The sequence below is a fragment of the Protomyctophum bolini genome (assembly GCF_963924005.1).
Source record: "Protomyctophum bolini genome assembly, chromosome: 21".
NCBI classification, from domain to species: domain Eukaryota; kingdom Metazoa; phylum Chordata; class Actinopteri; order Myctophiformes; family Myctophidae; genus Protomyctophum; species Protomyctophum bolini.
Genome location: NC_137882.1, coordinates 14,282,355 through 14,308,011, shown reverse-complemented (window position 1 = coordinate 14,308,011; position 25,657 = coordinate 14,282,355). Strand labels below are relative to the sequence as shown.

At 42.1% G+C, this 25,657-nt stretch overlaps 1 protein-coding gene across 1 annotated transcript in view; it reads left to right on the top strand.

Annotated features, from left to right (window-relative positions):
* The window catches only part of plxdc2b (plexin domain containing 2b), a 119,813-nt gene extending 99,211 nt beyond the window's left edge, over window positions 1-20,602 (top strand). Inside the window, exons 10-14 of the mRNA XM_080794126.1 lie at window positions 876-936; window positions 1,746-1,905; window positions 7,007-7,045; window positions 14,691-14,866; window positions 15,842-20,602. Of these exons, the coding sequence (XP_080650252.1) occupies window positions 876-936; window positions 1,746-1,905; window positions 7,007-7,045; window positions 14,691-14,866; window positions 15,842-15,961 (556 nt within the window). The 3' untranslated portion in view covers window positions 15,962-20,602. The remainder of the gene's footprint in view (window positions 1-875; window positions 937-1,745; window positions 1,906-7,006; window positions 7,046-14,690; window positions 14,867-15,841) is intronic.
* The last annotated feature ends 5,055 nt before the right edge of the window (window positions 20,603-25,657 follow it).

The window sequence follows — 25,657 nt, the reverse complement described above, 5'->3', positions numbered from 1 at the left end:
ATGTAGCCTAGTCGCTTCTTTTGCCTTCTCCATAGGCATGGTTGCTCGCAAAACCTGGCAACACTGCAGGGACAGCCTAGAAAACCGTATGTGCTTTAGAAAACCTCTGTAATTTACTAATCAGAAATCATGGCGGAAGGAAGGCGATGGTTCACCAGCGGGTGAGTTAATAATTGTACTCCTTGTATGGGACTGAGAATGAGTAATTGCGGCCAGTCACAGAAAGCCTTTTGAAATGTATTAGAAATCTCTAGCCGTGAGGCAAAGACCCCCGCCCAACCCATTTACCCTCGCTAACACCCTGACCCAGTGAACTTCCTCTCGACAAATCCTTCATATTCGATCCATATAAAGCCACTCCCTCCCTGGACTCTGTGGATCCAGACTCGGGGAGGAAGAGGCGATATATGTGGTGGTTAGAACCGGAGTGCACACTTTCAAAGCACTATTCAAAGGAATTAATTTTGAATTGTTGTTCAGCCTGCTTTAGTATAACTGCTGGGGAGAAACAATATGTTGTTAGGGTGGTACTCTCGTATAGTGGGTTTTCTCTTAGGCCTCATTCACACGTATGAAACACCAATCAAGCTAATGTTTCCAATGGGAGTCACATGGTTTGACCAAACATTTGTGTTTGATTGATGATTGCTGGTGGTGTTCTGCCCCTCCCCCTAATGATCAAATACTGATACTTGTAATAATGATCAAATACTTAACTAAATATTCTATCGCCGGGAGCCCATCTCCGTAACAATAATCGTGACAGAATAGTGTTAGCTGTTGCATTATTTGCGTCAGTGTGAGGATGTGCCATGTTGTGTCCTCAGATGCTCCAGTGGTTTTCAGTGTGATGATGTGCCATGTTGTGTCCTCAGGTGCTCCAGTGGTTTTGATCGCCATCGCCAGGACTGGGTGGACAGCAGCTGCCCTGATGAGGTGAACTCCAGACTCATAATTTCTAATGATGTGCAACAAACAGCTGTGATTAGTTTGCTGCTGACAGCGGCGGGACACACCATATCAAGTGTGTGTGTGTGTGTGTGTGTGTGTGTGTGTGTGTGTGTGTGTGTGTGTGTGTGTGTGTGTGTGTGTGTGTGTGTGTGTGTGTGTGTGTGTGTGTGTGTGTGTGTGTGTGTGTGTGTGTGTGTGTGTGTGTGTGTGTGTGTGTGTGTGTGCGTGAGTGAAAGTATATTTCTCATTTTGTTTAACTGCCAGTTTGATGGATACTCTTTGCAATGATATATCAAAACCCTCATATCTAAACACACACACACACACACACACACACACACACACACACACACACACACACACACACCCTCTATACTATAGGGTGTGTGTGTGTGTGTATAGAGTCTATAGTAACAACCAGTCTGTGGGCATGTCCTCCTACGCTACCGGCACCTACAGTATAGCCCAGCTCTGAGATGGTCTAAGTCTAAGTGGTTGGTATTTAATGACATTGGTCGTAAAGGCTTCCTCTATGGCTATGGTCACACGCACGCACGCACGCACGCACGCACGCACACGCGCGCGCGCGCGCACACACACACACACACACACACACACACACAGTAGAAAACTTAATTTTTTATTATCTGTATTTTATAATGTCTGAGAGGGTTGGAGACACTCGCTGTGCTCGTGTCTCACCACGCCTCTCAGCCATTATAAAATACACGATAACCTCACACCTCTTGTGGCTTATTGCTTTAATCCTGCTTGTGTGTCTTGTCCTCGTGCAGACCAAGGACAAGACGTGTGACATCATCATCAACCCCACGCCGCTCCCTACCTTCACCACCACCGTGGTGAGCAGGACCACGGCCAGGAGCAAAGACACCACTGCTGCTGCTGGAGACCCCTCGTCCACATCCCGCCCGCCCACCAGCGTCCCTACGGAAGGTACAGCAAATAATCACTTTTGAACAATTCTCGTAATGCTTTGATGCACGGCTCCTCCTTGTGGATAGGGGAGGGCTGTCTTACTGAGACAACATGTAGTCCAGGAAGTAAGTGAGCCCAGTGTCCATGACATAATGGAGTCCATGGACACTTTGAAAACTTAGTTTTCAGTTAAACTATCTAAAAACACATATTATCCACATAAAAACCCCAGAAAGTGTTTCAGATTGTCTCCCAAAGATCATTAAAATAAGATCTGGTTGCAAAAGGGGTGAAGTGTCCCTTTAAGTGCTGTTGTGGATATCGCTGTTTTGTCCATCATTGATTAGAATGATAAAGTCAGATGGGGAAAAAACTAAATTAGTTTGAGAATTCAGTGGAGTCAGGAGGTTTAGTCAGAAGCGCTTTTTAATACTTTTCATTCGTTCAATATTTGTAAAACCAGCACACACGTACAAGGGTATTCAATAGCAATGATTTATTAAATGACTAAGAATATAATCGATAGTTGCCAGCCCCACCATTCTGCAGTGGTGGATAAAGTGCTCAAATGTTTTACATAAGTAAAAGTTTCAATACTGTAATGTAGATGTACTAAGTAGAAGCCCCGTATTAAAAATGTACTCAAGTACTAAAAGTAAAAGTAGTCATATTGCAGAAAGCCATTTCACAACTTCAAAATGTGCACAAAATCTTTTGTAAATAGCAGATCTACTGTACAAGTTCACAATCTGTTGCATTGTGACGCATTGCAAGCTTGTAGATCTGCTATTTTCAAATGGCCGGAATGTATATAGGTCTAAGTGGTTAATGTATGTTTTGTAATAATAATAATCTACAAAGTAACTAGTAACTAAGGTGTTCAAATATATATGAAATTAAGTGTAAGTAAAAGTATTGGAAATTAGAAATACTCAAGTAAAGTACAAATACTTCAAAATTGTACTATACTGTACTAAAGTACAGTACTACTTAAGTAAATCTACTTAGTTACTTTACACCACTGCCATTCTGGAACAAAGCCACATAAAATGCCATGTTGTTGGAGCCCGGATCCACACTACACTGCGTGTAGTTCTGACTGAAAGCTATAATGAAGTGCATTTTGCTGGAACTGAGCCTCAGATTGGGATTGCTGTGTATCTCTTTCACAGTGTTCACATCATGCTTTCCTCTCCCTCTCTGTACTCGCAAGAAGAATGTCTAGAATGATCTTTCTCTTCCTTGAGCAAAAAAGATCCCTCCGGTCTAAAACAAATGCATCTACACAGACTCATGTTCATCTTGTTCAGCTCCGTTAGCTTGCAATCAGTCTTTGATTTACGAATCCCCTTTTAGAAAACAGACTCGCATTTTTCTAATGATGGATTATTAGGTAGCAGAGTACTCAGTCTTCAGACATGCTTCGTCGGCAAATAAGTTTCCCAATTATAGTCTCTTTTTGAAGTTACCCTCCAGGACATTATAGAGTTTAACTCTAGAATTATAATGTTTGTATTTGTTTGAGTAAGAGCTGCATTTTTTGAATCTTTGATAGGTGGAGTCCTGGCCTCTGTCTTTGCAAATTAAAAGTGACTTTGGAATTATTTATGGAATTCAGTAAAAATGGTTAGATTTAAAACAGATATAGGTACTTAAGGGACGGGGGACTGTTTCTCCTTATTACCTGTGGCTGTATTCACTCCCTTCAATTAAAAATTAGATGTTTCCTTCCTTGGGGGACTGAGAACATTCCTGCAGTAAATAGTCATAGTTGAGTTACATTTTTGTTTTAGTGATTACAGATGAGCCACATAATGAAAGTATTATGAGGCATGGTCATTATTTTCATAGGCAAGAAGACTAACATTATTAAATATGTCAGTAGTTTCTTTGTATATTATTTTTCTATTTGTCATATCGGCGCTGTGCGATCTTTGTTTACAAAGCCTAAAGGCCAAACTGATTTGAATACATTTGTATTCACATCAATGCCAAAAAGTAAAACACAATTAAGTCGTTAATCGCAAAAGAATGTATGGCAATTAAATCGTCCACTTAAACAATGCAATGGTGACAGCCCTGGCCTGTCAAAAAGATCTTTTTACAATGAATCTCTCACACTACGTTGTTTTTTATACAGCATCCTGTCAATATAACAGGTTGTTCACATAACGATGTCTCACTGTCACAACGCACAGTGATGTGTGGGATACCAACGCAGGTATTCTGACAAGGTAGGGTGACACGACTTTGATGGTACAAAACCGGCGTTTGCAATCGGAGTGCCTTCCCATAGGACACCACAATTAAATATAATCAGGAAATAATGCTGGTTATGTTCCACAGACTGTAGTGCAGTGAATTATTAACAGCACAGTGGGAGGCTATCTTGAACCATACATAATCTCAAAGTTATCTGATGCAAATTCTGGACTTTCTTATAATTGTATTTATCATAATTATAATTAACTTTTTTGTTGGTGCAAGTGGCTATGGTATACCATAGCAAATGGCTATGGTGTGCTCTGTAGTTTGTTTTTTTGTCTATCTCTCAGCCTCGAGTGTGGAATTGCCTATATTGATTGGATTCAGTCCATTCCCCCATTTCCCTGTTAATAGCTTTGGATCAATTAATTGCAATAAACGGCTAATTTGTCTTCATATGAGCATGGATTAAGGTTCTCAGTCGGCACGGCATGACTGATTTAAGTAATTTGGATTCCCTAGAAGCCAGCATGTCTTCAATGAAAGCATGTTGCACAGCGAAAATAGCCGATCTACAAGCTCTCAATGCGTCTATGAGACCACGGAAATCATTTTTGGGTCCCGACCCCCAGTCTGTGAACCATTGCACTAGTACTAGCAATAGTATTCTTTATCAGGCTTTATGTCAGGTCTATAGACTTCAGAGTTCAGAAAAGGCAGTTAGCTTGATTTCAGTTTCATACTAGGGCACCCGTATTACTGGTATTATCTTGTAGAGAGAGTATGGAGTTCAAATAGCCTGTACTACAAGCCCATTGGCATGCGGGTTACGGGTGCTGTGGAAAGGACGGATGTTGTGAAAGTTGACCAGCTGTGCAGTAAAAACATACCGGCCCTCCAAATATAGGTCAGTCCATGAACTGTATGCTGCTCTGGTGAGGCCACTCACCAGAGTGGCCTCAGAGAAGAAGACTGTGTGTTTGTTTGTGTGTGCATTGTGTGCAGTGGATGTAAAGGAACTAAGTACATTTACTCAAGTACTGTACTTTAGTACAATTTTGAGGTATCTTTACTTCACTGGAGTATTTCCAATTTGCTGTACTTTTACACCACTACACCTCAGAGGCCAATATTGTACTTTTACTCCACTACCATTAATTGGCAACTTTAGCTACTAGTTACTTTATTGACGGCAATTTCTTTATTAATATTTACTATAGTCCTACTTGACCCCAGGAAATTACATCTGGCCACAAAAGATCACACTGTATCTACAAGATCTACTGAATGTGAAGGTAGAGGTACTAGGGGGGATGCCATACTGTGTGTCGTAGACTCAATAGATCCCGTGATCTTTTATGGCCAGATATAATTTCTTGGGGTCTAGTAGGACTATAGTAAATAATAAAAAAAATACATATTTAGGACCATGTTTGAATGCCCCCATATTTTACTTTATCTAATAACAACCTAAAACATGAACCTTGGTTGAAAAAAACTAAAGTTGTACATTTTGAATTCTAGACTATTTCTACATTGCACTATTGATACTTTTACTTGGGTAAGAAATGTGAGTACTTTTTCCACTAGCTTGGCTTGGCCAAACAAATATCACTGCACGAGGGAATTATTTTTCTTCCTTCTTCTAGTTTTTTTGCAATGACAAATTTGTCAGTGTTTCCACCACTGCATGTAGCCTATGTATATTTGTTCATGTGTGTGACACAGTGCAGAGTGGGATGAGAGTATGTGTAGCTGGCTGACACGTGTACGTGAAGGATCATTTTATTGGTAAATGGTGCATTTATATAGTCCCTTTATCCAAGGCCCTTTACATAGATTGTGCATTACATTCACCCATTCACACACACAATCATACACTGATGTCGGTGGAAACCATGCAAGGCACCAACCAGCACATCAGGAGCAATTAGGGGTTCAGTGTCTTGCTCAAGGACACTTCGACACTAACTCTGGGGGAGCCTGGGTTCGAACTGGCAACCTTGCGGTTCCCATCCGGCAAATAAAATGTTTGAACAAACCATATGGGCAATACCACAAGGTGAAAGACCTCAACCTTTTATTATTGTTATTATTATTGTGTCGAGGCAGTAGGGAGGCAAATTGCTGGGATGTGAGATAATCCGACATGGAAACTCCTCCCTGTCTGCTTGCAAGTGTCTCAGAGGATCCACCCAATGACATCATCTCTAGAGCTCACACTCTGCCTGTCTCATATCTGTCAGCATATATCGTTGCCGAAACCCTCTTATCTTCATAAGAAGGTGTTCATTTTGTAACTTAGTGCCCTATTTGATCACACTAGCACGAAACGAAAGTATCCAAAGTAGCAGATCCGCAAGCTTTTCGGCTGAAAAACGCATCAGTGGTTGTAAGAGTAAAATAATGAAATTATCTATTACTTTGTCAAATACTATGAACCTGTACATGCAATTACAGTAGCTCTACCGCTAATTATATTCCTGGTTTTGCGTGTGGCAAATTTGCATAATGTGTGAATATTGTATGGTGTGTTTAAATACTTCTATCACTACTCTAGGAGAAGTGGGTCATACATTTACATATTTCATATACGTAGTTACAGTTAACCCCAGACTGATCTTTTACATTGTTGAATAATGCATGCTCTACCATTATACTCTGAACATACATTTTTAATCAACCATGTACAGTTCACTTTGAAAGATAATCCATTAATGAGAAAAGCTTGCGGTGAAAATATTGAATATTTTACTCCCTCATTGGGGAGTTGCTGATTTTGGCAAGCTCTGTGTTTCGGCAGCCAAACAAAATATTAAAGAGAAAAAATATTTTGCTTTGACAATCTTTCTTTATTTTAACTCTCTCTCTCTCTCTCTCTCTCTCTCTCTGTATTTCTCTCTTTTCTTCACAGACGACACCAAGATTGCGCTGCATCTCAAAGACAACGGAGGTAGGCATCCTCGCTGCTCTGATGTACAGTTGAACCGTAGCAGTTACTGTGACTGCTGTGCTGAAACATGTGCTCATGTATACGGATTAGCTCTCTTATTACAGAGTTTTCATGTTTGAGATGTTCTTAACTGCTCCCGGACCGGGGAGCAGGTTGGTGCCTTGCATGGTGTGTGAATGTAACACACACTGTAAAATGCATGTATAACAATACATCAGTGTGGGGAAATAGGTTTCAGAGTACAGGTACAGTAAGGGAACCGGTACTTGATATGCTACATCTTCCTTTGACATTGCTTTGGTCTCGGTCTCCTGTCAATTGGTCTCATCGTATTCTCTATTCCCTTGGGGCATTCCAGCTACAGCAGAATATGCTTGGGCAATTACCGAGAGGAGACTGAATTATGAATCGATCCACATATTTGCTGGTTGACGTTCCATTAGTCTTGGCTTAATCTCCTTGGGTATTGGGTTAGGGTTAGGGTACCAAGTTAGGGTACCAAGCTAATGGATGCATTGGAGGCTATTTATTTCCTTTTAATATTGTCTATTTTGTGCCTATTGAAATGGTTATTCTTTAAAGTTATTTCTGGGCATCTGTAAAAATTTGTTTAATTGATAGTGATAGTGGAGAGAGTACAGCAAATGGTCCAGCCACCCTAGCCTGGAAACCAGACGAATCTGCCATTGCAAAACAAGAATGACACATGTATCATTAACTGCCAGGTGAAACATGCGTATCATTAACTGCCAGGTGAAACATGTGTATCATTAACTGCCAGGTGAAACAAGAATGACCTCCCGGCCGTTGTTTTCATTAGTTTCTGACGTTCTTTTGTTGTTTTACTCACTGTGTTTTGTTATCTGATCATTTTCAAAAGATTTTAATACATTTTGAAAACGTGTGAAATTGATGCCAATACATTTGTACTTTTACTCGAGTACATTTTTAAATCAGGACCTTTAATTGAGTATTTCTACATTGTGACTTTTACTTAAGTAAAACATATCAGTACTTCCATAACTGGACAGTTTCCATCCACAATCTAGCACTCATGCAGTGAGAATGTTGTCATGACTTTTAGTCCACATGACTTGAGGCTGCTGGCATGTTTCTAAAGCTCACTATGACCCAATGTGAATGCTATTTGGATGCATCCACACCCCATGTCTTCACTGCCCAAATGGCTTAAATGTACCATTCACCATCCCCTTGCTAAATCTCCCTCCAGCTACACCCCGCCACCACCACCTCTCAGCAGATGAGTCCAGATGAAACTGTCAGTCAGGGGTTCTGTTGATTTGTCCTTGGCTCTCCATCCCTCCGGCTCCGTAGCGTTGCCTCCTGCTGCTGACCTGCTAACACCTCAGACTAACAGCCTTCCACCACGTTTTGGGCTTCCAGTTGACCCAAGTGGTGTCAGTGGTGGGAGAAAGAAAATAAGTACTCGACATTTTTTATTTAAGTAAATGTAGGATATCGTTTCAAGTCAAGTTTATTGACCAATATGTGGCAATAAAGTCACACAAATGCACACCTGATAGGATGAGACCCATAGCAGGTGGTGAGCTCATTTGATTAATTGATCACATAGTCTATAAGCCAATACAGCAATTAATACACATCTTCAATTAACTATACAACAAATACAGTGGATCATCATATATCTGTATGAAAACTATGCAGAGATTTTGAGTAAATGTACTCCGTTCCTTTCCACCACTGGTTCTTGGACCCCAAACTCCTCTTGGAAAGACACAGACAAATTGCCTTTCAAACGGCAAGCAGGAAAGATGAAGTCGGTGCAATGCTCAATTGTTGATATTAGAACCTGGGAAAATGTCCAAATCATTTCCAACTGTCTTGCTCTGAATAGTATGGTTGCAGCACGAGCGTTGCACTAGCTAAGTGTTCATTATACTTACTTCAGACCGTGTAAAAGGCTGTTTTGTTACACAAAATGTGTGTAACAAAACAGCCTTTTACACAGTAACTGAACATTTAATATTCAGCTGTATTAGACTACAGCTGCAATTTAAATATACATATATATTTTAAGCATTCTTAACAAACATGGCATTGGTGTGTGTGTGTGTGTGTGTGTGTGTGTGTGTGTGTGTGTGTGTGTGTGTGTGTGTGTGTGTGTGTGGGTGTGTGGGTGTGGGTGTGGGTGTGGGTGAGTGTGTGTGTAATGTGTATAAAACCTGCCAGTGCAGAGTAGATGTTGTTCCATTCTCTCAGTACAAAAGGTAGAAATATCTTCCGCAACGCTGGTAGTAACCAGAGCCTCCGGCTCCACTGGTTTATTAATTCAACGTTTTTTCTCTCCGTAAACCATGAGTGTGTGTTGGAGTTGGACAGCGGCGGTGTTCTTGCTCCTCTGTGGAGCTCAGCGTGGACGAACCCAACAGAACAACTTTTATGGAACTGTCATCACCCAATACCCAAAGGACACATACGAAAATGGAACTATGACGGTGGTTCTGTGCTATAAGAACGCCTTCACGTCCTGCACAGATTCAGACACATGGGAGTGTTATAGTGGAGACTGTGGCAGTGAGATCCACCTGGAGGTGAACACGGTGTATAACACCTCAGAGTGGTGTCAACGAGAGGGAATCATGACTCGACTGGTTCCTATCAACACTGACTTGGATATGGAGTTATCTGGTGGTAACTGGATAAATAACAATAACAACGCTGTGAGCTGGGATGCGTATACGCTTGTGTACCTCGGGACCAGATCAGACACTGGGAAATCCAACAGGTCTCCTCAGACCACCATCATACCTTCACTACGAGTTCCTTCTAACTGTGGGAGAAACCTCAACCTGTTAGCGTTTGACCCAGATGGAGACCGGGTTGGATGCGTGAATTTGTATGCTTCTACTCTTCCTTCTTTTATCAACACGTCAACCGATTGCACTGTGTCATTTGCTGCCACCAACAGCAGTAATGAGGATAACTACGTTATTGATTTGTTTATGGAGGACTATCCCAACCAGGATATCACCGTCACACTCATTGATGGATCTCAGCCCATTCACACTACCAGAGACCATCTCAGCTATATACCTCTACAGTTTGTTATCAAAGTGGATGGAGCAGTAGCCAGCTGTACAGAGGGACAGTATCTACCCAGGTTCCTGCCTCCCACCCCGGATAACAGAGCACAGCTCTACACCCCTGTTGGTCACACACTGGAAATCACCATCACCACAGAGACGACACTCTCCACGGTCTCTGAGCTGCTGTTCAGTGGACCTCACAACATGGAGCTGACTGGACCAGCACAGGGACAGTTCATCCTGAGATGGACACCATCACAGGCAGAGGATGGAGAACATCACCCTGTCTGCTTTGTTGCTCAGACCAACAGTCCGTCCACATATCAGTCGGAGCTTCGCTGTGTCATTGTCAGTGTCTCAAACGAACCTACAACCACCACACCACCTGCAACTACACCCATGGAACCTCCTGATACTTTAACTACAACACCACCACCTATTACAACCCCACCACCACCTGCTAGTAGTACTAGTGCTAAACCAACTATGACTGTGACATCTCCACCCGAAACAGTCACAATCTCACTGCCCACAGCAGATATCTCAATTAGCTACACCCCTGGGTCTCGTGGCACCAGCGCCCTGAGAGTGCGAATCTCCTCAAAGACTCCTTTGACCAAAGAAGACATCAGGGCAATAGTGCTGCCAACGCTTAAAGAGGAACTGGTCAGACGCAGGCTTCCTGCAGACGCCATCCTGAAGCTGCTGAACGTTCAACAGAAGCAGTGACAACTACAGCTACAGCGCCCCCTTCTGGTGGATCTCTACTGTTGCCTCTGTAACTCTATGCATCAATGAGATTGGAGAGATTTTTTATTATTAGTAGGGCTGCACTATTATGAAATTATGACCAATATCTGATCTCCGATTATTTGTAGGGTCAAATATGCCGATACCGATTCTGACCGATTCTGATATTATACAGAGGACCACAATGGAAACAAGCCTATAGGCCCTATTCTTCATATTCAGACCGCAGCCATCTTGCCAGCAAGGTGATACCTAGGTGACACTTCCCATAGACAGCCCATTCATCCAAACAGAAAAATCCTCTCTAATTATATTAAACACCGTCAAAATCACCAACATTGCAGGGAAAGCTTGAATTATCCTCTTTCAGTGTTTGTTTCATAAGAATCCACTGTAGACATTTTATGAGCTACTTCCTGTCAAGAAATATCTTGATTCTTTTCTAAGTGCTGGAGTTTAGAAGCACTCGTTGACTATCACTAAACGGCCCATGCGTACCACCTGTTTTGAATGTGGACATAATGCAGGAGTTAGCAGGAGGTTGCTTTACTGATAACGAGTGCTTCCATTCTAAAATTCTGATTAAATAATCTGTGTTATTTTGAAACCGTTCCGATACCGAGATGGCATTTTATAATTCTATAATAATAATATGTGTTATTTTGAGACCGATCCAATACCGAGATGGCATTTTTATGGCCAATATGGACCATCCCGATTATGCTACCGATTAATCGTGCATCCCAAATTATTATTAGTTTTTATATTTCTATCTTTTGTTTTATTATCTCATTTGACTACACACACACACACACACACACACACACACACACACACACACACACACACACACACACACACACACACACACACACTTCTATTATTTACTAACATTTATATTCTTGTTATTTTACATTGTCATAAGACGAATTCAGTAAGCCTTTTTAACGGCAGCCATGTTGACATGAAGGTAACCGGAATGCTCGCCTTGAAACACGCTCACCGTCCTCACGCAGACCTCTGGGTGGGGCTCGCCGTCCTCACGCAAACCTCTGGGTGGGGCTCGCCGTCCTCACGCAGACCTCTGGGTGGGACGGAAAACCAGGCTGAGCAGTGACTGTGCCGCCCCGGAAAGACTTGGTGGTTCTTAATATTGGGATGGTATCACTGAGCTAATACTACACTAAATAGAACAGAGCCTTAATTAGTATCATCGGTGACACCTACAGGATGAAACAGCACACTACTAGTTATGTCAACATAATATGGTTGGTTTAGATTATATATATTTAATACAATGCATACTCGTTACTAATTATCCACTTCTGTATTAATGGGACTTTGGTTACTTGGGTTAAAATTGTAATCTCAACACGAACAGCAACAAAGTCACTCGAACTGATTGGTCGGCTGCCACATATTCCCTAGGGCTGATGGTAGTCTTTTTTTTATCGCCACCTCAGCCAAGGTAAATAGAGCCTGTGCATGTCATAATATGATATTTGTCCTCAAGTGTACTTTCACTTTAATAACTTTGTGGTTGGCAATGATTATGAACAAGATTCACCCTCAAATTATCTCATTCTAATGGGGAGTTCCACTTCAAACATACACATACACGGAAGTGCAACAACTCATCAATTATGTGCTGTTTCTGCCTCTACAGTTTCTGAAATCAGATAATGGCTAATATGATGTAGAGACAGACCAGACATCAACAAGATTTGCACACGCGACTGTGGACAGGTGTGATTAGCACTCTGAACCACCCTTGTTATTCTGTGTGCCGGAAATCAATACAGCAGAGAGCCAGGGGAGAGAGGCTGGTTGACTAGTTGTGGTGGGTGCAGTGGCAGCCAGTATACAGCTGCTAATTAAAGCTTGTGAGGAGGATTGTTTGTGGGGAGTGTTCATTGGGGGTGGGGCATAGGAGGATAATAAATGGATCGGCAGCTGCTGTTGAATGCGTTGTAAATCTGTTGGAGAGCAGCTATGAGGCCAGAGTCCTGTTTGTTTTCACTTCATCAGTTATGCACGTTACAGTGCTACATGATGATTATTTGAATTATATTTTCTATCAATATGTTGGATTAATGTTAAATGCGTGTTTTCAGACCTTCAACCACTTAAACTCCCAATATTTAGTAATCTTGACATTTAGCTCTGTACTGCGAAAATAGCAGATCTACAAGCTCACAACGCCTTGCAGCGTGATGTGTTGTGAGCTTGTAGATCTGCTATTTTTGCCTAATGTTCCCCTCAGAATAGTGATGCAAGTGGTTTGTTAGTGTAAAAAGAAGTGCCAATCACACAACAATTTGGTGCCCCCCCCCCCCTGTAACAACTGGTTTTATACATGTGTTTTTCTTCCACGTGACATATTGTTGGGGGGCAATTGTGTGGCAAGAAAGTTGTGTTGCCGTAGTATGGGAAGAAGACTGCTCGATGCCCTGTGGAATATTGTGGGTAAACGAATACCGAATAAGCCTGTCCAGATCGCATAACATTTCTATGACCCCAAAACAAACAAGGTGCTAACGATAACGGGATTCGTTCCAAGGCTCTCCGTAAGGCTATTATGCAGTCATCACACAGCCTTATCGGTCCGGACCGCAGTGACCAAAGCTGTGGGCTCTGATAGCACAGTGAACGCTGTATCAGCAGCACTCATATATCCGTTTTTCTCCTTCTCCTGTCAAGACCATTCACTGCTAACCTTGATTTGGGATTATCTTTTGCTGGAGGGGAGGTAGTGAGGACTTGAATTGATAAACAGCCCACATACTATACTTAAAATTGCATGATAGAAGATAAGACACCTCCCTCCATCTGTTAAAGAGCCAGCTCAAAACCTGACTCCTGAAATGTTAACTCTCCTGCAGCAACGATGTCCATCTGTTTGTCATTTAGAGCTTATTTGTTTCTATTCAAAATGGACCCAAGCTTGACTAGTTTCAATCATACATTACTCATCGAGGATTGCTTACATTGAACATGGAAATTATTAATATTAGAACCAAACGGTGCCCTTTTCTGATTCCAGTGCAATGACAATGTTGCCAAACTTTGATTCTGATGTCCAGAGTAAAAAGACAACAATGACTGTCCTCTAGTGGCCATTAGAGGAATTGCAATAAAGAACGTGTAATAACTAATAATGATTGTATTGTTATCGTGTGTGTGTGTGTGTGTGTGTGTGTGTGTGTGTGTGTGTGTGTGTGTGTGTGTGTGTGTGTGTGTGTGTGTGCGCGTGCATTTACAAAATTGAAATGTATAGGCAGATTAATGTGGGTATTTATAGCCGTTAGAATACTTTCTGTCACTGACATCTCTCGGAGACTCAATGGAGACTCTTTGAGACCCCATCAAATTGTTGGCTTAGGATAGGTATTTGATAGAAAATAAGTCAATTTGTGTATGTGTGTGTGTATTTAGTCTATATATATATACAGTATATAGTTTTCTTTTTCGTTTTGTTGGTTGGTTTTTACGACACCAGGCCTAGACATAAACGTAGACGCCCTTTCCGGCTCTGGAGCGTATGTGCTCAAGGGAGGGCAAAACATTCCCGAGATTCCGAGCGTGAGCGTGCGTCACAGAGCGCATGTTTGGGTCTGTAAGTCTCGGAAAAGATGCGCTGTGATTGGCCAGTAATCACTTGAGTGGCAGCGTGACGTAACGTCACGTGCCTTCCACACTTCCGGCGTACTTCCTCTCCCAGTGTAAATTCTTCCGCCTCTCCTTCAACACGCATCGCTCCAACGAACTGCAGCGGCCAATGAGTCATCTATTTTTTTATATCTATGCTTGTGCTCTCTCTCTCTCAGCCATGCCAGCGGACAGCGCTGCAGAGAGGACCACAGGGGCCGCTGCGTCACACCCTCTGCACACTGGCCTCATCCTGGGCATCCTGCTGGTGATGCTCATCATGGTGGCCGGCGTCCTGCTCACCGTCTACATCTACCATCACCCCACCTCCGCCGCCAGCCTCTTCCTCATCGAGGTGAGTATGCAGCGGTGGACACTGGACAGTAACATAAGTACATTTACTTAAGTGCTGTACTTGAGTGCAGTATTACTGTAGTTTTACTGAGGGTGCCCGTTTTTAACCCCATCTATGCCAAATTTTGCACACACACTCCCTGGATGCCAACGATGAACCTCTGCCCCAAATTTTCCAGAACGGCCTGTTATAGCGCCACCAGGAGGCCGCCTTTTGAAAATCACTCCTCCAGATTCTGTCCAAAAATCCTGCAAATCGCTACACACTATCTCTATAGTCATGTGTTCAAGCCGGATCTGTCCGATATTTCATATTCCATCCTAATTGGCTAACATTGGCTTTCAAAGTTTGCAGGATTTCCCTGTTTTGAACAAAAAGCCTCAAATCATGAACGCACTGTACAATTTATGTGAAGTCTTTCACAGACTTTCCTTCTAGGCTGAGGAATATATCCCAGCCTTTTCACATTGGCCTGTTATAGCACCACCAACAGGTGGATTTCTGCAAAACACATTTTTGGAACAAAATGCCTCAAATCATCCAATTGCCATCCAAGGCGTAAGAAGAAATGGCACCCTTTTCACATTGGCCTATTATAGTTCCACCAGGAGGCCAATGAAGCACAATCTTTCCATGCAGTGCCTCCAATATACTGCTAATTTTGCTTAGCCTTAAGCCCTAACCACACCAAAGGGTCGAGACGGTTTTAGCGTTGTCCCAGCGGTGTGATATGTCCCGTTGCACGTTGACGCACATCGTCCCAAGTTGTCCCAAGTGATTCAACGCATGGAATTCAATGGCCCCAAAAAACACCAAAGGGTCACCATGCAACGCCTCGCAACCATTTGGACCCAAGGAGTTGCATGGCGACCCTTTGGTGTTGTTAGGGCTTTAGAGAGGCAAAGATGACCTTCAGGCCTTTGACCATGTCCTCATCCCATGCCTATAATGACGTCTGCTCTCCCTCCATTCCAGAGGCGTCCCAGCAAGTGGCCCGCCATGAAGTTCCGTCGGGGGTCGGGCCACCCGGCCTACGCGGAGGTGGAGCCGGTGGGCCAGGAGAAAGAGGGCTTCATCGAGTCCGAGCAGTGCTGAGAGAGGAGGGGGCCTCGACGTCCCCCTCCCTGACACCCACCCGCAACCCCGCCCCACCCCGTCATAGCCACCCACCTCCTCCGACATGATCTCCTCCTCTCGCCGGAAAACTGACTGACCTCCCAGGACCTCCTGGGCTCGAGAGACACTCTCCCGCTGGGGGAAGAGAGGAGAGAGCCCCAGACCTGCTGGGCTCCCAACACTTTAAAAGTATTTTCGCTTCGGCCGCCGAACCTCCAGGGCTGTCAGGGGAGGCTCGCGCCACTCCCCGACCCCAGGACCCCACTGGCAGTGGGGTAAAACTGAGAAAAATGAGATGTGGATGTTGTCAGAGTTGACCTCTGGTTGTGTCCTTCAGTGACTTGTAGACGTGAGACTTGTACCAGGACCGGCCTGAGATCTGATACGATCCCATCTGGGGATCGTATCCGAGGGGGAACGGGACGGGGAGGTCGATGCCGGAGGAGCTGCTGTCCTGTGCCATAACAAAGAAAAAAGGAAAAACAGGATCTCTGTTTCAGATCATTGCCCAGGTTCTTCTAAGAGAGTTCTTGTTGGCTGAGTTACTGACTCGTCATGGGACAGAGGAAGAAAATAGCATTGGGGTCGCCAAAGCCGGTTAACTAACCCAAGATTATGTAAGACTACCCCCCCTCCTCCCCCCATGTTGCTATATATGGAGTGGTTGTACAAACGTGACTAGTAGACTTATACTGGTGTACTTGAGGTGACAGCAGGATGAATTATACAATATATATTTTCTGAAATAATAACAAAGTATGTGAACAGAGATTTCACCTTCATCATTGGTGGGGTTATATAGGCCTTTATATATCCATCAGGTTTAACTCATGGTTTGCCTTTTTTTAGGGGGGGGGGGGGGGTCTGTATCATTTATGCCAGGTTTATACTCGGTGAGCGCTGTCTCGCACTGTAAATTGCACATCTACAAGCTCATTGCTTCGTTGCTCATCCCACAATTTTCAAATGCTTTCGGTCATATGGTCTGGAGCATAAAAACCTCTAAGCATAATTATATAGCTTGCAGCTTACCATAAATAAAGTGTAAAGATATTTGTCTCCACCAGCCGAAGGCATGGGGAGAGTATGTTTTGCACCGTCCGTCCGTCTGTCCATCGGCTTTCAAAGTTTGCAGGATTGGCCCATTTTTAACAAAAAGCCTCAAATCATGAACGCAGCCTGCAATTTACGTGAAATCTTTCACACACTTTCATACTAGTCAAATCATCCAATTGCCATCAAAGGCGTAAGAAGAAATGGCACCCTTTTCACATTGGCCTATTATAGCGCCACCAGGAGGCCACAACCTGACCTGGCCTGGTGGAGACCTGTGTCCCCCGAGGGGCACCTTTTCTAGTTTAGGATATATTTTCATGGATTTCGGGAGGTGTGTTTCCAGACTCTATATAGCATTCGGAAATTGTGAACTAGTTGTCTGGCACTGCAAAACTAAGGCGCATACTCCTATTTTAGAGCCGAATAAAAGTCGGTTCGGCTCTGTAGAGCCTACAATGTGACGTCATTCGAGGTTCGGTGGGGCGGGTACAGTCCTAAAGTCGTCTCTTCGGTGCTACTGAACATTTCTGACGAGCCGAAATCATTTCGGCACTACAGCAATAGGAGTATGAATCGGCTCTAACAAACTCGCGTCATTTCACGGCGCGTTCTGAGCTTCTACATTGGCTGTTTTCAGTGCAAGTCTAGCGAGCAACTAAGTATGAGTCAAGGCTTTCTGACACTGCAGTGTCTGCACCAGGGCCTTGTGTGATATGAAAGTCCTGCAAGACATGCAACAGCAACGTTTATTCATGAAGTTCATGATGACTTTAGGTTGGTTTCCTTGATGTTTTTTTCCCCTTCCATCTGACAATGAATCGGAATGTTTTATTTTTATTAGGAATATATTGCTATTCCTTGGATGGGGTGATGGGTACATTCTACATTCTTCTAATCTTCTATTTGTTGGATTGGTCATTTGACTGGTTGCTTGTGCTATTGATGCCGTTTTTTACGTTGCCGTGCCATTTTGCCCTTGACTAGAGTTTGCACAAGTTATTTTTTCCATGCAGTTTTTTTCTTTCAACATGTGGTACTAATGCAAAATTACAAGACAGGCGCTTGTGAGTGTGTATGCTTGATTGAATGTGTGCACTAATATGAGTTGGTGATTTTTCTTTTTTGTGTGTGCGCACAATGTGCATGTGTACATGCATGTGTGTACATACTGTACATGTGCGTGTGCGTGTGTGTGTACTTTAATGATTGGAAATCCTACCTGCTTGCAGGGTATGATGTTTGAGCTGGCTCTGTGTACTTAATTCTCACTTGTTAGACACAGCTTGTGTAGGCCCATGGTTCTCAACCTATGTCACTGTGTCAGAACCAGCAGGGGGGTCCCCACATGTTTTTGGGGTGATCCCCAGACCCCAGATGACAGTGACATTTAAGACCTTGATAACTAAAGAAAAGAAAAAGACCATCAAAAGTAATCAACAAATGATACTATAAAAACTGGTAAAACATTGGCCAAATTGTCAAGAGGCAATTTTTTTGAAAATAGCTAATCAGCTTGCTTGTAGATCTGCTGTTTTCCACTATTCATCGGTGGAACCGAGTCAAACTAAATTGAATGCCTCAACAGCTATAATTCCAAGTGCTTGTCAGGGTGGGGAGGTCCCCAGTTCAATAAAATAATCTGATTATTGTGGGGGTCGTGGCCTGAAAAGGTTGAGAACCACCGATGTAGGCCACAGTTTTCCTTGGAAGGAGATTTCCTTGACTTTCCTTTAGGATAAACAGTGTGGTTTCTTATTTTAATAATTTGACCTGCAGCAGTGCAGGCAGTATGGTTATTATTGGCTCATTCAATGCCGTTTTAACACTGTTTTAATGATGTATATAAAGGACCCTTCAGGCCAAAACATTTGCAGATTTAGGTAACTGATGATATACTGTACAAAGCATACCGTACCTGTATGATATTGGAAACTTATTTTTATTTTTTATGAGCTGCGTTTTTCACCCTCTACTTAAGTCAATGTGAATATGTTTGCAGAATTGCAGTCATTGCTGTTTCTAATCAGGCTTTTGAATTGATTAAGTCAAATCAAATTTCGGTTGTTAATATTATTTCCATGCAGTCTCTGAAAACGATTTAAGAAGACATTTGTGAAAAATGTGACACTAGAAAGCAGTAGCGTGCACATATAGACAATAGGGGGTGCTCCCTGCCCTTTTGGCAATGTGCCCTTTTTTGTACAGTGTACACTGTACAGTGTGGACCATGGTGACATTGATCAATTGTTGATTAAAAGCTTTATATTATTTAGGCCCCACAATCTATAAATCTCACACTATTAAGGCAACCGGCCGGTTCCACGCACTGCACGAAGTGCCCTTTTTTCACTTGAGCACCTGCCTCTCTAAATGTCTGTGCACGCCACTGCTAGAAAGTCAAAAGTGCAATATTAAAACAATTCAGTTTTACATCATTCAGATTCACCATTAATCATTTTTGTTTGACCTTGTATTGAGACCAAAGACTAATGTCACCATCTGCGTTATCTGTAAACTACTGTATGTACCCCGACCTTCTCAGATGAGCTGACCCCCTGTACACAGTGTTTATCCCAACTCTACAGTTCTACTGTACCACAGTCCAGAATGTAGAAGTGTCCATATCGTTGACCCCAATGTCAGACAAACACACTACAAACAGTCAACCCAGAAAGACATTTGTTTAATTGTGGAGGATTGATGACTCATCGGCTAGATTAGAAAGGTACACCCAACGCCACCCGGATTGACCATATTCACATGGTAAGAGTATGCTCCTACATCATATTTTGGGGACATAAGGGTAAGATCGCTGCCGTGTTGTTCATGGCCATTGACAATGCCTCGTTTTTCTGAGGTTCGGATCACTGACCCGACTACCGCAGAACACAAGCTAGACTTCCGGATCCTCTGCATGGCAGCAATGCGTTTGACTTTTCATGCATATAGTTTTATTTTTATTTTTTTCTACATTGTCATATATTTTTTTCCTATGACAAACTGTTCTTTGCAAGCACATAGACCAACAGTAACTGCTGGGTGTACACTGCCACTTGAAACTGCTAATATATATATTTTTTCTTTTTTTCATGACGCAACTGTCAAAAACAGGCGAGGAGAAACTGTTGGATCCATTTGTGATAGCATAGGCCTATCTACAAAGCCTAGACAGTTTGAGTGTGAAAGAAATATCAGAAAGCAAGAGGCATGTAACGAAAAGTGAATTGCTTCACTGGACTTGATTGATTGCTTTACTCCGCTCAGTCAACATGTTTCACTTTCTTTCTAGATGAAGAAAAGCAACGTTTTTCTGTCGTCGAGATGGGTTACTGTGGTGATGTGCTGTTCCATTTTCTCTGATTTACACATTGAAATAAACAATGATTGATCCTGATACATGGTTTCACTTTGCGAGTTTAATATGAGGTGAGAAGAATTTAACTTTCTTTTAACTGTGACCTAGTTTCGCTCTGACCTTATCATGACACTCCTTAGGACACGATGAGAATCACACAGTACCATAGCTGTCTGTACTTTATGTAACTACTGTCATTTTGATTACATTTGAAATAAAGAATGTTGTTTAAATGATGCTCATGTGCGATTATTTCCCTACACCAGTGATACTCAACCTCAGGTGTGGCCCGCGGGACCATTATGACTGGCCCACCAATGAAAATCTAAAAAAAAGAAGAAAAAATAATCTGGAAAATGAAATAAAAATAAATAAATCTGAATGAAGTTATCTTTAATTACATTATTATAAGTAATACTATTAGAGTTGTACTATTACTCGAACGGAAATAAAAGCTTGGGGGGGGGGGGGGGGGAGATGCAATGCAAATGAAAGACATACTGTGTATCCCTATTCCCTGACATAATTTTATAGCTAATTAAACGGACAGAATTCTATTTTATTTGAATGATGAAACCCAGCTGCCATTAATAGTTGGAAATGGAAATTGCGGAAATTGTAATTGCGGAAATTGCGGCAATGGTGGAAATGGAAATTGCGGAAATGCGGAAATGGAAATTGCGGAAATTGCGGAAATGGTAATTGCGGAAATTGCGGAAATGGTGGAAATGGAAATTGCGGAAATTGCGGAAATGGAAATTGAGGAAATTGCGGAAATGGAAATTGCGGAAATTGCGGAAATGGTAATTGCGGAAATTGCTCTTCACTTATAGCTATCTATTTTCAGGTAGATTGTTTTATTTTACTCAGTCAGCCATATCACTACTCATTTTTTTTCATGAAAAAGGTCATAGCTGGGTAATCTATTTTTAGGCAAATTGTGTTTATTGTATTTTATTTTACTCAGCCATAACAATTTATTTTCTGTTAACCAACTTGCTGGCTGGCAGGCAGGCAGACAGCTACTCATAGACAGGCAGACAGACAGACAGCTACTCATGGAGAATTGGACAGGCAGGCAGTCAGACAGCTACTCATAGACAGGCAGACAGACAGCTACTCATGGAGAATTGGACAGGCAGGCAGACAGCTACTCATGGACAATTGGACAGGCAGGAAGGCAGACATTGATTGATTGATTGAATACTTTATTAGGCAACATAAATGCAAACAGCACAAAGTACAGTCATGCATTTTTGTCCAAAAAAGGATTTCACTGAAGAAAGACCTTGCGGCCTTGTTTCCATTCGGGTCCTATCCACTCACACATGACATGAATAATAAGTTAACACAGTAATAGTAAGTGATATTGTGACGGGGGTCAAGTGTGCTTTTCTTTCTTTTTTTTTGTTGTGTTGCATAATGGCCTTATTATTTAACTGTTGAGTAATCTTGTTTTGTGTCGGGTGTATTACTGTCTGAGTGTGTTTAATAATGTTGTGTTCTTGAACGTCTCCCTTGATTGCCTGATGACTGCCAGCCACGCTGATGACTTTGGGCCGGCCTTGGGGTTCAAATAGGGACACACTCAGTTGGGAAAGGAGAGCCAAGGAAGCAGGTCTAGAAGGTAGCAGCTCTGCCCGTGCGGCAACAGGGTTGATAAGGTGGGGTACTGGACAGAGGAGAGGACAATTCCCACACCAGGCCAGGATAGCTCGTGTGGCCGTCGGTGTGAGGCAACAATGCAAGGGGACCAGCAGATGAGATGATCACACAGGTTGACCGGGGAACCTGTGTTTGAGACGCTGAAAGAGGGGAAGCCAGACTGACTCAGCAGAGGGGCCAAGTTGCGACTAGCCCCTCTTTCCAGATAAGTACCCCCTCTGTGGCCTTGATGTTGAAGATATGACGACGTGTGCCTTTTGGCTGCTATTATTTGTTGGAGATAAGATATTGTGAGCGGATGTACTGTCGGTCTGTCCTTGTGTGTTCGCAGTATCAACAAGAAGAATAGAAGGTTCTGAAGACTTCTCTCCTATTGACACTGTCTGCACTTTACCATATGGACTGACCCCTTCCTTTGCCAATTTGCACATTTTGATAGTAACAGATTTTAAGAGTTGATTGTTTTGTTTATTTGGTTGTTCGTTTAGGATTTAGTATTCATTTTGTATTGTATTTTAAGCAGGTGTTTTAGGAACCCATGTTATTAGGAATAACATAATAAATGTGTATACTTACCTTGAGAGCTGGTTTATGTGTCAGACTTTTTCCTGGTTTCTTTATGCTGTATTGCTCTTTTACCTGGGTAAAACATGAACCTGAGTGTCCTTTGAAATTTAAGAATATCTTTGAGGGCTTGCACCTCGAAAAAGCAAGTGGCGTAGTTGGCTACCTTTTACTTTAAATAAGTCTCACAGTATATGCACACCGCACTTTAAATAGTGCACTTTAATTAATTTTACTGTGTTTCTTGTTATAAGTATTTTATTTAACCGCCCCCGCCACAATATAACAATAATAATTTAAGGCAACATATACATTTCCTCTAAACATGAAATATACAGTATTTACAGGTTGGGGCCGAAAGTTAATCGGAAGGGGATTATTTTCGCACAAAAGCGGCTGATGCGATCACCTCCTCTCCCTTTGACTTGCTGACAGGTGAATTTTTAGGCCTGTCTTGAAGGAAGCCAGTGATTTGTTTGTTTTGAGCGATGAGGATGAGGACAGCTACTCATAGACAGACAGACAGCTACTCATGGACAATTGGACAGGCAGGAAGGCAGACAGCTACTCATAGACAGGCAGACAGAGAGCTACTCATGGACAATTAGGCAGGCAGGCAGACAGCTACTCATAGACACGGACAAACATTTAATGGTATTTCTATTCTGACCGCAATTTATATTGTAATATCAATGTTAATGTACCTGAGAACGGATCCATTTGGTTCCTATCATGTGACAGCTGTTGGCTGTTTTGATTATGTTTGATTAATGATGATCAATATATATAGAGCTGATGCTATCATATCTATATATATTTATTAGTATGCTTGTTTAGCAGGTACTAGGTTATAGGAGGAGCGCCTATTATGTTGCCTGGTACTGGTTGTTGCTTCTGTCCCCTGCAGGTGCTGAGCATTGTTGTCCCTAATGTGTTGCCGTCCTGAGGAGGGCCTGGCTTGGAGCCTGATCAGCCCTCGGATTGGTCCTGTGGCAGCTCAGGCCTTGCTTCCTGGACTGTAAAGCTCACTCTCTGTCTGGACTTCGGGGTGGGAACACTGCTGCGTGTGGTGTGGGAGCACTCCAGCGTGTGGCCTTCCCTCCAGCCGACTGCTTATGTGTTTCATGTCAGGTTTAGTTGTAGTTCCATTTGTCTGTGTGTTAGGTTGTGTCGTTTGTTCATCCATCATGTAAGTCATTCTATAATTCTGGGCTCACAGAGCCATTCTGTTTCAAATTTCAAAAAACATGGGCTATAACCCATCGTTTTTGTCAAATTGCGGAGTTGCGGAATTTGCGGAAATTGCGGAAATCGTAATTGCGGAAATTGCGGATTTTTTTTTCTTCATTTTTTCATTTTTTTCAAATCCTCAAAAATTATGAAAAACGACGCGCTATAGTATGCCGTACGATATGGGCTATAGCCCATGGTCCAAAATGATGAGAAACGAGGATAACTTTTTTTTTCAAAATTTCAAAAAACATGGGCTATAACCCATCGTTTTTGTCATTTCGTCATTTTTTTCAAATCTTCAAAAATGATGAAAAACTGCGCGCTATAGTATGCCGTACGATATGGGCTATAGCCCACGGTCCAAAATGATGAGAAACGAGGCTAACTTTTTTTTTCAAAATTTCAAAAAACATGGGCTATAACCCATCGTTTTTGTCATTTCGTCATTTTTTTCAAATCTTCAAAAATGATGAAAAACTGCGCGCTATAGTATGCCGTACGATATGGGCTATAGCCCACGGTCCAAAATGATGAGAAACGAGGCTAACTTTTTTTTTCAAAATTTCAAAAAACATGGGCTATAACCCATCGTTTTTGTCATTTCGTCATTTTTTTCAAATCCTCAAAAATGACGAAAAACGGCGTGCCATAGTATGCCGTACGATATGGGCTATAGCCCACGGTCCAAAATGATGAGAAACGAGGCTAACTTTTTTTTTCAAAATTTCAAAAAACATGGGCTATAACCCATCGTTTTTGTCATTTTTTCATTTTTTTCAAATCCTCAAAAATGATGAAAAACGGCGCGCTATAGTATGCCGTACGATATGGGCTATAGCCCATGGTCCAAAATGATGAGAAACGAGGATAACTTTTTTTTTTTAAATTTCAAAAAACATGGGCTATAACCCATCGTTTTTGTCATTTCGTCATTTTTTTCAAATCTTCAAAAATGATGAAAAACTGCGCGCTATAGTATGCCGTACGATATGGGCTATAGCCCACGGTCCAAAATGATGAGAAACGAGGCTAACTTTTTTTTTCAAAATTTTAAAAAACATGGGCTATAACCCATCGTTTTTGTCATTTCGTCATTTTTTTCAAATCCTCAAAAATTATGAAAAACGACGCGCTATAGTATGCCGTACGATATGGGCTATAGCCCATGGTCCAAAATGATGAGAAACGAGGATAACTTTTTTTTTCAAAATTTCAAAAAACATGGGCTATAACCCATCGTTTTTGTCATTTCGTCATTTTTTTCAAATCTTCAAAAATGATGAAAAACTGCGCGCTATAGTATGCCGTACGATATGGGCTATAGCCCACGGTCCAAAATGATGAGAAACGAGGCTAACTTTTTTTTTCAAAATTTCAAAAAACATGGGCTATAACCCATCGTTTTTGTCATTTCGTCATTTTTTTCAAATCCTCAAAAATGATGAAAAACGGCGCGCTATAGTATGCCGTACGATATGGGCTATAGCCCATGGTCCAAAATGATGAGAAACGAGGATAACTTTTTTTTTTTAAATTTCAAAAAACATGGGCTATAACCCATCGTTTTTGTCATTTCGTCATTTTTTTCAAATCTTCAAAAATGATGAAAAACTGCGCGCTATAGTATGCCGTACGATATGGGCTATAGCCCACGGTCCAAAATGATGAGAAACGAGGCTAACTTTTTTTTTCAAAATTTCAAAAAACATGGGCTAACCCATCGTTTTTGTCATTTCGTCATTTTTTTCAAATCCTCAAAAATTATGAAAAACGACGCGCTATAGTATGCCGTACGATATGGG